This window comes from Rhagoletis zephyria, unplaced genomic scaffold (assembly GCF_001687245.7).
Source record: "Rhagoletis zephyria isolate East Lansing unplaced genomic scaffold, Rhagoletis_zephyria_1.1 Rzeph_scaffold_10891, whole genome shotgun sequence".
NCBI classification, from domain to species: domain Eukaryota; kingdom Metazoa; phylum Arthropoda; class Insecta; order Diptera; family Tephritidae; genus Rhagoletis; species Rhagoletis zephyria.
The window spans coordinates 1-13,276 of NW_016167968.1; the positions used below are offsets into that span (position 1 = coordinate 1).

The following is a 13,276-nucleotide window of genomic DNA, read 5'->3' on the forward strand; positions in this document are numbered from 1 at the left end:
GTTGCCTAATCAAATACTAAAATACATATGAGTGTGTTAGTGAAAAAGTTTAAGTGTAATGAGAATTGAATGAGGAAAATTGATTGTGTAACTTCCAGGTTCTCTGAAAGCACGAAACGTGGGGGTTTCATGGAATTTGTCTTGAAATTACTACCATCAATCGATTTTTGACCCTTGGAAGTNGTTGCCATTTTTTACTAGAAAGCGATCCCGTACTTTTCAATGTTACTCTCTCGCTCTGAGCAAATTTTGATTTTTTGACAGTTTTACTAGTCCGAGTCCGAGGAATACGGGATTGCACCTAATATTTTATTTCAAACGAAATTCGCTTGTCAATGCTGAACAGCTGATCAAAATTGAAAGTAAAGAAAATTTAAAGCCAGTTGCCTAATCAAATACTAAAATACATATGAGTGTGTTAGTGAAAAAGTGTAAGTGTAAGAGAATTGAATGAGGAAAATTGATTGTGTAACTTCCAAGTTCTCTGAAAGCACGAAACGTGGGGGTTTCGACATAACTTCCACGGACATAACTTCCACCAAACCGTCACATAAGTTCCATGGAATTTGTCTTGAAATTACTACCATCAACGACTGACATTACTTCCACAGATCTGATTCATGGTAGTTATGTCAGACATAAGTTCCATAATAAAGGNGAGGAATACGGGATTGCACCTAATTTTTTTGTTTCAAACGAAATTCGCTTGTCAATGCTGAACAGCTGATCAAAATTGAAAGTAAAGAAAATTTAAAGCCAGTTGCCTAATCAAATACTAAAATACATATGAGTGTGTTAGTGAAAAAGTTTAAGTGTAATGAGAATTGAATGAGGAAAATTGATTGTGTAACTTCCAGGTTCTCTGAAAGCACGAAACGTGGGGGTTTCATGGAATTTGTCTTGAAATTACTACCATCAATCGATTTTTGACCCTTGGAAGTAACGACTGACATTACTTCCACAGATCTGATTCATGGTAGTTATGTCAGACATAAGATCCATAATAAAGGCTGTATTCGAGCTGCAATAAATGCTGCAGCGTTACTTTTTATGAAAGAGTATCACGTTCTACGCGAAAATTTGGGCGACTCTGCCTACAGCAAGCGTTCGAGGAAATTAATTTTGACAATCAGTTACTCATCATTTGCAAATCAAAAGCAACACAAAAATTTTTACAGCGCAATTTCTGCAGCATTTTGGAAAATTTTCAGTTAAGTTTCAGTTTTCCCGTAAAACTTTTGAAAAAAAGGTCAATGTTCCGAAATCCAAGAAGATCTTTATATGAGATTATCTTCTTCCACGGGATAAAATAATGGGTTGATATATGATTTTGGTAGCGAAAGCGATAAATTTCAATTTTTTTACATTAATGCAGCCAATTTTCAAATATTTTCGAAGCTCTTGACTAAAACCGGTGAGCGGAACTCTTATGACTTATCAGGTTCTTTTTTAAATTGTGTGCTTTATTTTTAGAAAATGATGAATAAACTGCCTGGTTTTAGTTTAAAAATTCGCGCTTCCTATTTCCAATTTTTTTGCTATTTCTACCCAACTTTTGCATGTTATGAATGATGGTTATCAGCCGAAGGTCCAGAAAAAAAAAACTCTTCGGCTATGTTTTGACATCGTTAAGGCCTCCAAGTTACTGTTAGAGGACCGAATAAATATCGAAAAAATTTTATCGAAAGTGGGTTTAGAAAAGGTACTCGAGAAAACTTCATTAGAAAACGATGAAGGATGCTAATTGGACATCGAAATTTAGGACGAATAGGATGATGACTTGATCGAGTTTTCTAAGGAAAACTCGAACGCAAACGCTTCTGACGAGCCTCAAGGACTTCCAAATGCTGGAAACCTCACAATCTGTATAAACTGTAAATAAATGCTTGCGAAATTGTATTTATTCCCTGTGGTCATGAAGTATTATGCGAATTTTGTCACAATCCTTCAAAGATTGAAAATTACCGTGAATGGCAAGTATATCTTCAAAGTGCTGTTCCAACGATATTATAATTTATCCGGAGTATACATATCGTCACCTGAAATGCAAAAAGACGTAACAAACAGCATCGCTGAAATGCAAAAAGTCGGAACTAATAAGAAAATCAAAATGTATTTTAGTTTTATATGATGGATTTCATCGAATTACAACCAGAGGTTTTAAAGAATGCAGTCATTTTTAACTAAATTATTCATTTGATTGAATTCCCTAGTGATTGCAATCATTTTTTGTTAGTCTTCACTAAGACTAAAGAAAAATTAGTCTTTGTTCTGTTTTTCGATTTGTGATTCATGAATCATTTTTTTATTAATTTCTTGTTAGTCATTTGATTTCAGCCATTGGAATGCATTCTTCAATCGTACCTTAAATATAACACACCCTCGCCATCTTCGGCCGCAGTAGAAAGGCTTTTTTCGTTTACTTCATTACTGAATACCCCACACCGTGAAACGCTTTCTGACAACATTTTCGAAAAATTGCTGTTGCTAAAAGTTAACGGAGATGATAAATAAGTTTCAAGGATCATTGATATTTTTTTTTTTTTTGAAACATGTTCTCATGCACTTTGTTATATTTTGATTTACATAATATGTACTTACATAATATGTACTTACCGGAAGTCGATAATGCTACCAAAAGATTGAGCCTTCCCGATGTGGTAAGTCATATTTCTCTAGGACACCCTCTATACATAAGCGCATCAAATCCTTCCCCTTATTGGTCATACTTACTTATTTTCCTATAAATGAATCTAATTTTCTCTTATCCATATGCATTTCTTCACTTACAGCGGCAGTTTGCTGACCCGCAATTTGGCTGATTTAGTCAAAAAAGAACACTTCATTCTTGATTCGGAGTATTTGACCACATTGCTGGTGATTGTGCCAAAGTAAGTTTACACATAACTCAGTAATTAGCTACTGTAATCAATGATAACTTGACAAAATTATTAACATCTCCTCAAAACAGAATACTGGCTAATGATTGGTTGGCCAACTATGAGAAGATCACTGACATGATCGTGCCACGTTCCTCGCAACTGATCACACAAGACAACGATTATTGCTTGTTCAATGTGACACTCTTCAAGAAGGTAGTAGAAGAATTCAAGCTGCATGCGCGTGAAAAGAAATTTATTGTACGCGATTTCGTGTACAATGAGGAAGAATTGGCAGCTGGCAAAAATGAGATGACGAAGCTCATTACCGATAAGAAGAAGCAATTTGTACGTAATCACGCGAACAAACTGTGCACAATGTAAAAGTATTGCAATTTTATTTTTATTTATTTTAGGGCCCATTGGTCAGATGGTTGAAGGTGAATTTCAGCGAAGCTTTCTGTGCTTTGGTGCATGTGAAAGCGCTGCGTGTTTTTGTGGAATCCGTTTTGAGGTAAGTGCTAAAATATTCTAAATTACCAAATTTGAACTCGATTGATAGGATGAGAAAGCTCTGCTGTCGAGCATGAAAGCTTCTCAGGCACATTTAAAAGTGCGACCCATAAGGTTTAGATCTAGGCCTCGAAAAGATTTTGCATGGTTAAAATCATCTTCAAGCTGCGTTGATCGCCTCCGGTTTAGCCTGTCCAGAAACTTCTTACAGTTGCACATATTCCAATTTTCGCCCAGCGCTCGGGCTTCCTGCCCGGTGAGGTAGGGAAATATTCCGAATCGTCTGAAAGCCAAGTCACGCATGCCCAAACTAATTTTGAGCACACCATAAGTCAGCCTAATGCTTGGTTATCAGAGTAGATGTGTACCTGTTTTATCCATGCTAACCATAGATTACTCGCGCTATGAAAACTTTACCGTACACTAAGTTATGCCTTCGGCGTTTCTTTTTGTCAGTCCTCGCTACTTGATGACATTGAACGACGACAGTCGTCAGAGTTATTTTGAAATCAAACCTTGAAGTCAAAGAGAATTTAACAAGAGATTACACAGGGTAGGACCCACTACTGTTTGATATCTTGAAGATGCCTCAATCAACAGAGAAAGTGCCATTTATGTCATGCGCTGTGGCTGCAGGTGAAGAAACAGGCCTGTCAAAACGACGCACTCAGAATTGCAATGGGATGTATGTGACGTCTCCTGAACACTACCTAGCTGTTGAGGCGTTAATGCTCTCTGTTAGAGAATATGGTAGGCAAGCAATATCTGCTCGGCTGCCAGCGCAGAGAACATCAAATCAGGCCTTTGCTTGAAATAGAGCCTAGGGACGTCAGAAGGCGTCTTTACGAACCGCTTGCTCCAACGTTGTGACATAGGCAATCCGCGGTAAACATCGAAAGACTATCGCCACCTACACCCAATTCACGCCCAGTGAATGTCATCGTCATCGTATTTGCGATATAGGTACTGTAACAGGTAAACCAACATAAATATATTTTAAAAGGTGCTGAAAAAAAATAAAGTAAAATTAAAGCATTTCAAAACATAAAAGCAATGACACCAAAAACAGGACTTGATAGAAAAAGCCAACAGCACAACGGTAAACTATCAAGTGATGATGAGAGCAGTGGAGATGAAAATGAAACCAATGGAAATTTAACTCTAATTATTGACAACTTGAACGAGCAATTTAAAGTGCCAAGTAAAGCAATGAGAAAAATTAAAATAGTCAGAAGAAAACATCAGTGATACCTTTGACGACTTGAAAAAATAATTTACAGATTAGTTGAAGAAAACAAAATAATAAAAAAAAAGAGTTGAAAGAACTTAAAACAAGCGGTTAAAATGTTAAAACGAAGATGATGAAAATGAAATGGACTCGCTAACAGTGAAATAGAAACAAAACACGAACAACATTATAATAAAAAAATATGTCATGCTTGTCCAGACTCGACCCCAACATACCCAATACCTGTCCACGCTGTGAAGACTTTGCCACATGGCACCAACTATCTGTTCATTTGCCTACTTAAACCTACTCAGCAAACACCCCTTTCCCTTTGCTAAGAACTCGTCGAAACAGCACGTCTCTTGAGCCTTCCATTAGTTGTGCTTGACGGCAACGATTGATAGACGATCTAAGTGTGGCTTCAGTGTATGTCGCAGCATCATATTAAGTGTAGACTCCTACCTATCACGAACAAAACTCTATGGCTCGTTTTTCTGGTCCATATACATTTTTTGATAATTGGATCACTATGTCAAATCCAAAAACATATTGCTAATTTGAAGATAAGCAATAAATTCCGATCGATGGGCAGATATTCGTCGTATACGTACGAGTTCGGTTGCAAAGATATAAATGCTAGTCAGTGACCATTTTACTTCTGTATAAGCTGTTTTATTTATTTATTTTTCAACTCCTGATAGTAACGAGTTTAATTTCAAAGTTCATAAAAAATAATAATAAAGTGGTAATAAAAAAGATTGTAACCTTGCTTCTTCCCACAGATACGGTTTACCTGTCAATTTTCAAGCCATCCTCATCGAACCCAACAAGAAGAGCGTGAAACGTCTTCGCGAAAGCCTTAACCAGCTGTACGGACATTTGGATGGAGCTTCAGCTGGTGGCCAGGGCAATTCCAGTATGGATGTAAGTAAATTTAGTCACCAAATATCTACAATGCAAGTACTCGATATAATAATCGCGTTTTCTTTCTTATACGCAGAACGTTGATATACCCGGCTTAGGCTTTGGCCAATCAGAATACTATCCTTATGTGTTTTACAAACTGAACATCGATATGGTGGAGACAGCAAAAATCTAAAGTTTTTTGAGTTCAACGCTCAATAATCCAATTTAGCCTAATCACAAATACAAAAAAGAGAAATACCTTTACAAATACGTTTACAAAATGAAGAGAAGTGCAACACACTGTAATTATCCTACAAGAAAAGAGAAGCAAAAAAACGAAGTTTATAAAAATCTATAAAATAGTATAAAGTAAATACTAAACCATATGTACTATGTATGTTGTCAGTTACATGTTCTTTGTTCGATGAACTAAATAGCATTGACGAGCCGCAGAAGCAGTGCAACCAAAGGGTGCAAACTGAGTTAGCGTTAGTTAGCCCACCTGCAGTCACGCAAACGCTAGAAAAAATTAATGCTATTCATGTAAATTATTTTGAGTTAAGAAATCGTCTTCTTAAAATGTTGTAATTCTATTTCTCTATGTTGGTAACTTTTTAGTACTTTCATTTACATATCTACGTAGTACGTATACATATACATATTTGTTTATCATTGCTTGGAACAATTAGTTAAAAATTTTTCTTCTATTGTGTTTGTATATTGGAAATTAGCTTTCTTCTGAAATATTTTGAGCAACAATCGTTAATGCAGACTTTGGGCTAGAATTTTAAGAAAAACGTTATTAATTATAGAATTGTAGATTTCCTTGTTTCGTTATTCTACTTTTTTGTGTGGTTTAGTAAGCCAATTTGACAGTATTTTCTATATCCTTTTTATCTGTCATTGTGTTGATAGTTAAAGCTCTTTCTTACATTTTCCGAATACCAGCAATGTAGCGGGGTAAGCGGCCAAATTTGTTTAATAGTTTTTGTTTCTTTTTTAACGGTTAAAAAGAATTCAAGAAAGCGCAAATGATACGACCAGTCCATTTGCCAAAGAAGAGGTCCTACGNATGTAGCGGGGTAAGCGGCCAAATTTGTTTAATAGTTTTTGTTTCTTTTTAACGGTTAAAAAGAATTCAAGAAAGCGCAAATGATACGACCAGTCCATTTGCCAAAGAAGAGGTCCTACGAAAAGAACTAAAGCAATTAAGCAGCAACTAAATATACATAAATATGCTGGCAAATGCCTGCGTTGATCAATTAAACGCGAAAGCATTTTTAGTTTTTCACAGCTTTAATGTACATAAAGGTAGTAGCGAACTAAATGCAATGCAGTGAAAAGTAATAGATTATTTCATAAAGAACACCATTAATTAACGTTATTTTATAAATCAGCGTTATAATAATATCAATATTCAATGCTATAATCCTATTGCAACTAGCATTGAAGTGTGGAAAATATTTATTTACTACCTATATGTATATTTATTGTTATCGATACCGCTAGCATATACTCCATACGTGTTTTTTAATAATCATACACCACAAATGGCGCTATATTGCTTGTGTTTAACGGGAAAATTAAAAAAAGAAAAAAAATAAATAAATAAAAATATATACCATCATTGCATTGCAAAAAAGGGCGTAAGCGAAGTAGTTGCCGGTTGCTTTCTGGGTACAAATAAATTTTCGTATATAAAACAACAATTCAACAGAATGCAACTTCTAGTACACAATTCAATTTCAATTTTGTATCTATCAAATGCAACTACATCTCTTACACGAACACCGATACACATACATTATTGTTATCCTACATATTTGTGTCCCCTTTTTAACATCCCCGAAATTGTTAAGAAAGAGAACGTACAATAATATTTGTAAACTCTAAACTTAAATTTAAATAATTATACATATATATATTATTGTTATAAAAAGTGAATAATTAAAATTTTATTGCATATTAAAAAGGTACACATCAACTTACATAAGCGTACAGAAATACACATGCACACACCTACATACCTTTTAAACACAAACACACTACTTAATTGAGACAGAAAAAAGAGAACTCTATGTAAATGTACATTTCGAGTATTTAAGCAGTCAGTATGAAAAGATAAATGAGTTTGATGAAGCGTAGAAGAGTAAAAACCTAACGCCATCCTTGTAAATAATTATACGAAAAAAAGACATTCCAATTTTGTTGTTTTTTCTAATGGTATAATCCACCGTAAAAAGGTAAGATAGTTTGTATTTATCTACATAGTTATATCAACTAAAGGGAATTATATTTGAACATTTATGCGCATAAGTGATTATTTCAAAATATGCTTTGATTTAAAATAACTTCTAAGTACAATACCTGTTAATTGACCCAACCCCTCGTCACTTCTATGACGCGACCGACGCACGCTGGGATATATGCCTCCAAAATTATTTTTATAGTTGTAAATTGGTTGTAAATGGTATATTCAACTAATTTGTGTAAATAATATTTTCCTCAATATAATTAATAATTTCCTTAAATAAATTTGAATTTGGTCAGTGCTCTTAAGACAAAGTAAATTGCTTTCCTGGCAAATGTCGGCTGTGGTGCCGCGCGAAGACTACTGGTTCTGANTGTAAATGTACATTTCGAGTATTTAAGCAGTCAGTATGAAAAGATAAATGAGTTTGATGAAGCGTAGAAGAGTAAAAACCTAACGCCATCCTTGTAAATAATTATACGAAAAAAAGACATTCCAATTTTGTTGTTTTTTCTAATGGTATAATCCACCGTAAAAAGGTAAGATAGTTTGTATTTATTATATGCCTCCAAAATTATTTTTATAGTTGTAAATTGGTTGTAAATGTTTTATTCAACTAATTTGTGTAAATAATATTTTCCTCAATATAAGTAATAATATCCTTAAATAAATTTGAATTTGGTCAGTGCTCTTAAGACAAAGTAAATTGCTTTCCTGGCAAATGTCGGCTGTGGTGCCGCGCGAAGACTACTTCTTCTGGTTCTGTGATCGCAGATTCTATTCCGGTAGGAGGTGGTTAGAGTAGGGATGTAAATTACGGTGAAAACATCGATGCTTGAAGAATCGATGTTTCGAAATATTACATCGATGGTAGTTCGATGTATCGAATGAAAACATCGATGTTTTTACAGATTTTTGTAATTTTTATTCAACCTGTGTGCTGATTCAATAAGTTGAACTAACGGTAAAGATTACTGTTTCTTACAAAACAAATATAAAGTAAAAATTTAATCACATACCACCAAAATGCAAAAAGGCGTAACATTGTCGCTGAAATTCAGAAAGTCGTAACTAATACACNAAACAAATATAAAGTAAAAATTTAATCACATACCACCAAAATGCAAAAAGTCGTAACATTGTCGCTGAAATTCAGAAAGTCGTAACTAATACACAATTCAAAATTCAATTTTTGATAGATATGATGGATTTCATCGAATTACAACTCCCACATCTTTTAATGAAAAAAGAAAAAAAAAATTAGTCACGACTTTTTACATTTCAGTTACGATGTTGTTACGTCTTTTCGCATTTCAGGTGACGATATATTTACATTTTTCCTTTCATAAATATTGTAAGGAAAGTTTAATAAAATTTCAATGAGCCCGCTAGCAGTTTTTCAAAATACCTCCAGCATAAGCTTCGTCCGTTTATTACTCTAAAATATTAACTTGAATTAGAATCTCTAGCGTAATAAATGTAGCTTAACACATATGTACACTACATATTTATAAACCAATTAAACATTTATTAAATGTAATATAGGAATTTATTAAAGAAACATACCTGGGCATGATTCCACCAAAGTACTTATCACTATTAAACGCTGGCACAAAATTTAAAGCGCGCACAAAATGAAATGGTGAAAAATTAGTCAAGAAACATGTTCGATGTTTTTCAAAACATCGATGTTTTGATTTAACATCGAATTCGTAAAAGCATCGACGAACATCGATGTTTGAAGCCACGACCATCGATGTTTTTTTACACCCCTAGGTTAGAGTAAGGTAAGTCAATTATTTCAATTTAAATATAAATTACAAATTGTAAAATTAACTTCATATATGGAAAATCTAAATACATACTCAAATACGATAAAAAATAAATTAGATATTTTTTTAAACACAATTTAAAAACTACAATAAAAAAAATAAACAAAAAGTATTAAAAAAAAATGTTAAACTGAGTCAAATCGTTTACTCATATTAAGGCAACCATGTCATTGGAGCCATTTTAAGGTAATATTTCCTTAGAATAATATACTTTTTTCCTAGCATAAAGGAATATTTTTTCTGAGTGTTGAACTGAGGATACCTATGGGTTTCATTTATTTATCGATATCATCATTAAAAGTCACTAAAAAATAAAACGTTTAGTTTCTGATGCACGACTAGACCAAAATTTATTTCTTTATTAATTCACACCAAATTAATCAAATTAGTTGATATTTTAAGTAAAATTCAAGTCAATTAAGATCTCATAAGCACTCTCTAGTTTATTTAACTCTCGTGCCCGGCTTCCAATTTCATCAAACGCTTCTTGGTTTGACGCCGTTTACGTAGATTGTCGAACAGGCGTACCGAGAAAAAGTAGACCAATTCGATGAGACTCAAACTGGATATACCCATGAATAAGCCCAAAATGCCACCCCAGTTGGCTATTAGAGTGGCGACACTAAACAATACCGTACGTTTGATGGCCGTGAATTGATGCTCCTTGAAATAGACTGATAAGCGAGAGCCCAAGAAACTGTAATACAAATGTTATGTGATTAAAGAGTTTTAGGAAATAAAAAGAACTTTTAGAGATTTGTGCATTTACACTCACTCAGAGTGCTCATAGACTTCACGAAACGCTTGTATAGTTTTGGCCAAATCATAGCGGGCACTCGAAATTTCCACATTGTAGTCTAGTGATGTGCAAGCTGGCATACAGTCACAAATGATTTTCATGCTTGGATCCATTGTAGCTGCTATAGTTTGGTTCTGAATTAGAATACGTAATTCCGATTGAGCGGAATCATAGCAGCTGATGTCCTCAACACTGCAGACCGGCACATCAGCGGGTTCTACAAGAATATGCTAATGTAGGTACTATTTAAAAAAAAAAAATTTAGTAAATTTCTTTCCACTTACTTGGCATCCAAAATTTGGCACAACCACATTTATTTATAGTGAAATTGGTCAAACACTCCACTTGGCAATTGGATTCTGAATAGAAGCGGAAGTAACGCAAATAGCGTTCATCGTTGAAGTAGCACTGGCGTCTGTGAAAAAGGAAATAGGCAAAAAAATTGCAAATTAAAGCAACCTACGTATTAACTTGATGTATGTATGAGTTATTTCTCACTTTTCTGGACTGAAGTCATGTAGGTTATCGGTGGATATTACATAATTCGGCAACACGCTAACCATCACCTCATCGCCGTGCGGTACTAAAATGTAATTACCCGTTGTAACCGGCACACTCTCAGGGGATGTTACAAACACCTGTGGGTTGAGCAGAAATGATGAATTGTACTAATACGTGTATATATGTTGTACATATGTACATTAGGGTGGTCCAGAATATAAAACCAACTTTACTGTTTTGGCCTAAATAAGTAACGTATACTCAATGTTTTTTTTGCTCTTTTAATATGGCAATAACTCGTGCCGACTCGATGTTAAACTTATGGTTGAGAAGTTGTGCTAGCGGGGCAATTCTGGCTAAGAAGTTAAAGTTGATAGTCTTTTGTAAGGATTTTGAAAGACAGTAGGCAAGATAGTTTGAAAGATTTTCTTTATTCTGGCCCAAAACTCTTACCAGAGAGTTCTCTTGCCAACTTTCATGGCGAAAAGCTCTTTTGACAAAAAGCACTTGTAGGTATATAATTTTGCTCGCGCTGCTCCAACAGTCGCAACGGCGTGCCATTCGAGAGATCTGAGCTTTTTTTCTTTTCTTAATTATTATTTTTCTTTTCGCATTCAATTTCCTTTTAATTTTTAAATTTTTTTTTTATATGGAACGTTCCATGTCAACCGGAACAGAGCTATGTCCAAAAATTGGTACAATACTTTTAAGCGCTGAAATGTGGCGATTTTGAAAATTCAAAATGGCGGCTCCAGTAAGGCTATGCAATTCATCAAACTCACGAACGGACAAATAATAACATTTATATAATTTACAAAACCTAATAAAGGAAATAAAAAAATACTTTTTTAAGCAATGTTGGGGTCGCTTAATATAAATCTGATGGCGGATTTTAAATAGTCAAAATGATGGTGGATGATTTTTTTGTAATCCAACGTTTTTCTCTCTATTTAAAATTTGTATTTAATTTTTTAATTTTATTGTTTTGTAAAGAAATATTTTTTAGGTTTCATTAAATTTTTAGAAACATATTTCGAGGGATTATATTCAATACCCTCTATCTGCAATTTTCACAAAAACTCATCTCATTTTTATGAAAAGTGCAGATAGAGGGTATTGAATATAAACCCTCGAATTGTTTTTTTTTATTTTTTTCTTTTTTAAGTCAATTCTTTCCTTATCTAATTAAATTTTCTTTTAGTTTTAAATTTTATTATTTTATAAAATTAATATCTTTAATTTAATTTTTAGGTACTATCGTTTTCTTTTTTTTAAATTATTACTTTTTCTTTTTTAATTAAATTTTCTTTAATTTTTTTACCGACTGCACAAAAAGGAGAAGGTTATCAATTCGTCGGAATATATATATGTATATGTATATATTTTTTTTAATGTATGTTACCGCATAACTTTAGACCACGTTAACCGATTTATAAAATTTTGATATGAGAATTAAAGTCAGTTTCGTTTTTTGGTTAAAAATTACTTGTTTTAATATTATTTAATTTTTCGTAACTTATGGTCTTATTCATCTTTTATTTATATTATATTTATCTATCTATATACATAAATGTGAATGTATGTTTGTTTATTACCTTATAAATCTTGATCCACGGCACTTATTTAATGTTTAGTTTTTATTGTTTTAGAAAGAAAAATATATGTATATTATCTTAATCTCATTTAATTTTTAGAAAACTAATTGCTATTGCATAGCGCTAAGACCTCCTAGTTAGCAGATCTTGCAATTAGTCTTTTGAAGGACAGAAACGAGTTTTCAAGAAAGTTTACAGAATTGTCGATTGGCTTACGAACGACTTCTGTCTCTCCAAACACTGTGCTTAGTTGAAAGACAATTGCCTGAATTTCGCTGTAAAAGATTACCATTCAGTGGGACGATTGTTCTCATGCAGTAAATCTACGTTTTATCTTTTCACTGTAATTAAAAAATAATAAAATCATCTATAGTGCTCGTGTAGTGTTTTTTAGGGCACATCTTTCACTACGGCCCCTTCAATTTCTTTGAATGTCGGTAAGTTTCAGCGCCCGTTTTTTGAGCGTGACCTTCCCGAAGTCGCAGTTTACCTTGTTGACACTTTGCTGTATGTCTAAGCCTTTGTCAAGGCAGCTTGGACCAACACGTCATGTTGCCAAGGTATCCTCGTTTTTCATTTCTTACATTTATAAATGTTTTCGATATTCCACAATTTTATTGAGCTTGAGGCCGTTTTTAATGAAAAATGGTGTGGAAAAACAACAACAATTTACACATAGGTAGAAGTTATAGCTGTTTTTTCGGAGATCACCACATCTCCTCATCAGCCTCAAGTTTAGAAAAATTGTTGAATTTAATTGTTATAAGGCCAT

The 13,276-nt window shown here is 33.6% G+C and overlaps 2 protein-coding genes across 2 annotated transcripts in view; one reads left to right on the forward strand and one right to left on the reverse strand.

Annotated features, from left to right (window-relative positions):
• The first annotated feature begins 2,757 nt into the window (after nucleotides 1-2,757).
• On the forward strand, nucleotides 2,758-6,551 carry LOC108376743 (V-type proton ATPase subunit Vha44). The gene is made up of 5 exons (XM_017632973.1): nucleotides 2,758-2,891; nucleotides 2,972-3,227; nucleotides 3,296-3,393; nucleotides 5,403-5,544; nucleotides 5,621-6,551. The coding sequence occupies exons 1-5, from the start codon at nucleotides 2,773-2,775 to the stop codon at nucleotides 5,717-5,719; spliced, it is 714 nt and encodes a 237-aa protein (XP_017488462.1). The 5' UTR covers nucleotides 2,758-2,772; the 3' UTR covers nucleotides 5,720-6,551.
• A 3,383-nt stretch (nucleotides 6,552-9,934) lies between these two features.
• Nucleotides 9,935-13,276, reverse strand: part of ppk (pickpocket) — a 7,892-nt gene continuing 4,550 nt past the window's right edge. The window contains exons 5-8 of the mRNA XM_017632974.1: nucleotides 10,907-11,046; nucleotides 10,693-10,823; nucleotides 10,385-10,625; nucleotides 9,935-10,306 (exon numbers count right to left, since the gene is read on the reverse strand). Of these exons, the coding sequence (XP_017488463.1) occupies nucleotides 10,057-10,306; nucleotides 10,385-10,625; nucleotides 10,693-10,823; nucleotides 10,907-11,046 (762 nt within the window). The 3' untranslated portion in view covers nucleotides 9,935-10,056. The remainder of the gene's footprint in view (nucleotides 10,307-10,384; nucleotides 10,626-10,692; nucleotides 10,824-10,906; nucleotides 11,047-13,276) is intronic.

Coding starts and splice junctions, on each gene's coding strand:
- LOC108376743 (XM_017632973.1), top strand. CDS start 2,773: ATGCATTTCTTCACTTACAGCGGCAGTTTGCTGACCCGCAATTTGGCT. Junction 2,892..2,971: donor TTGCTGGTGATTGTGCCAAA/GTAAGTTTACAC, acceptor TCCTCAAAACAG/AATACTGGCTAATGATTGGT. Junction 5,545..5,620: donor AGGGCAATTCCAGTATGGAT/GTAAGTAAATTT, acceptor TCTTATACGCAG/AACGTTGATATACCCGGCTT.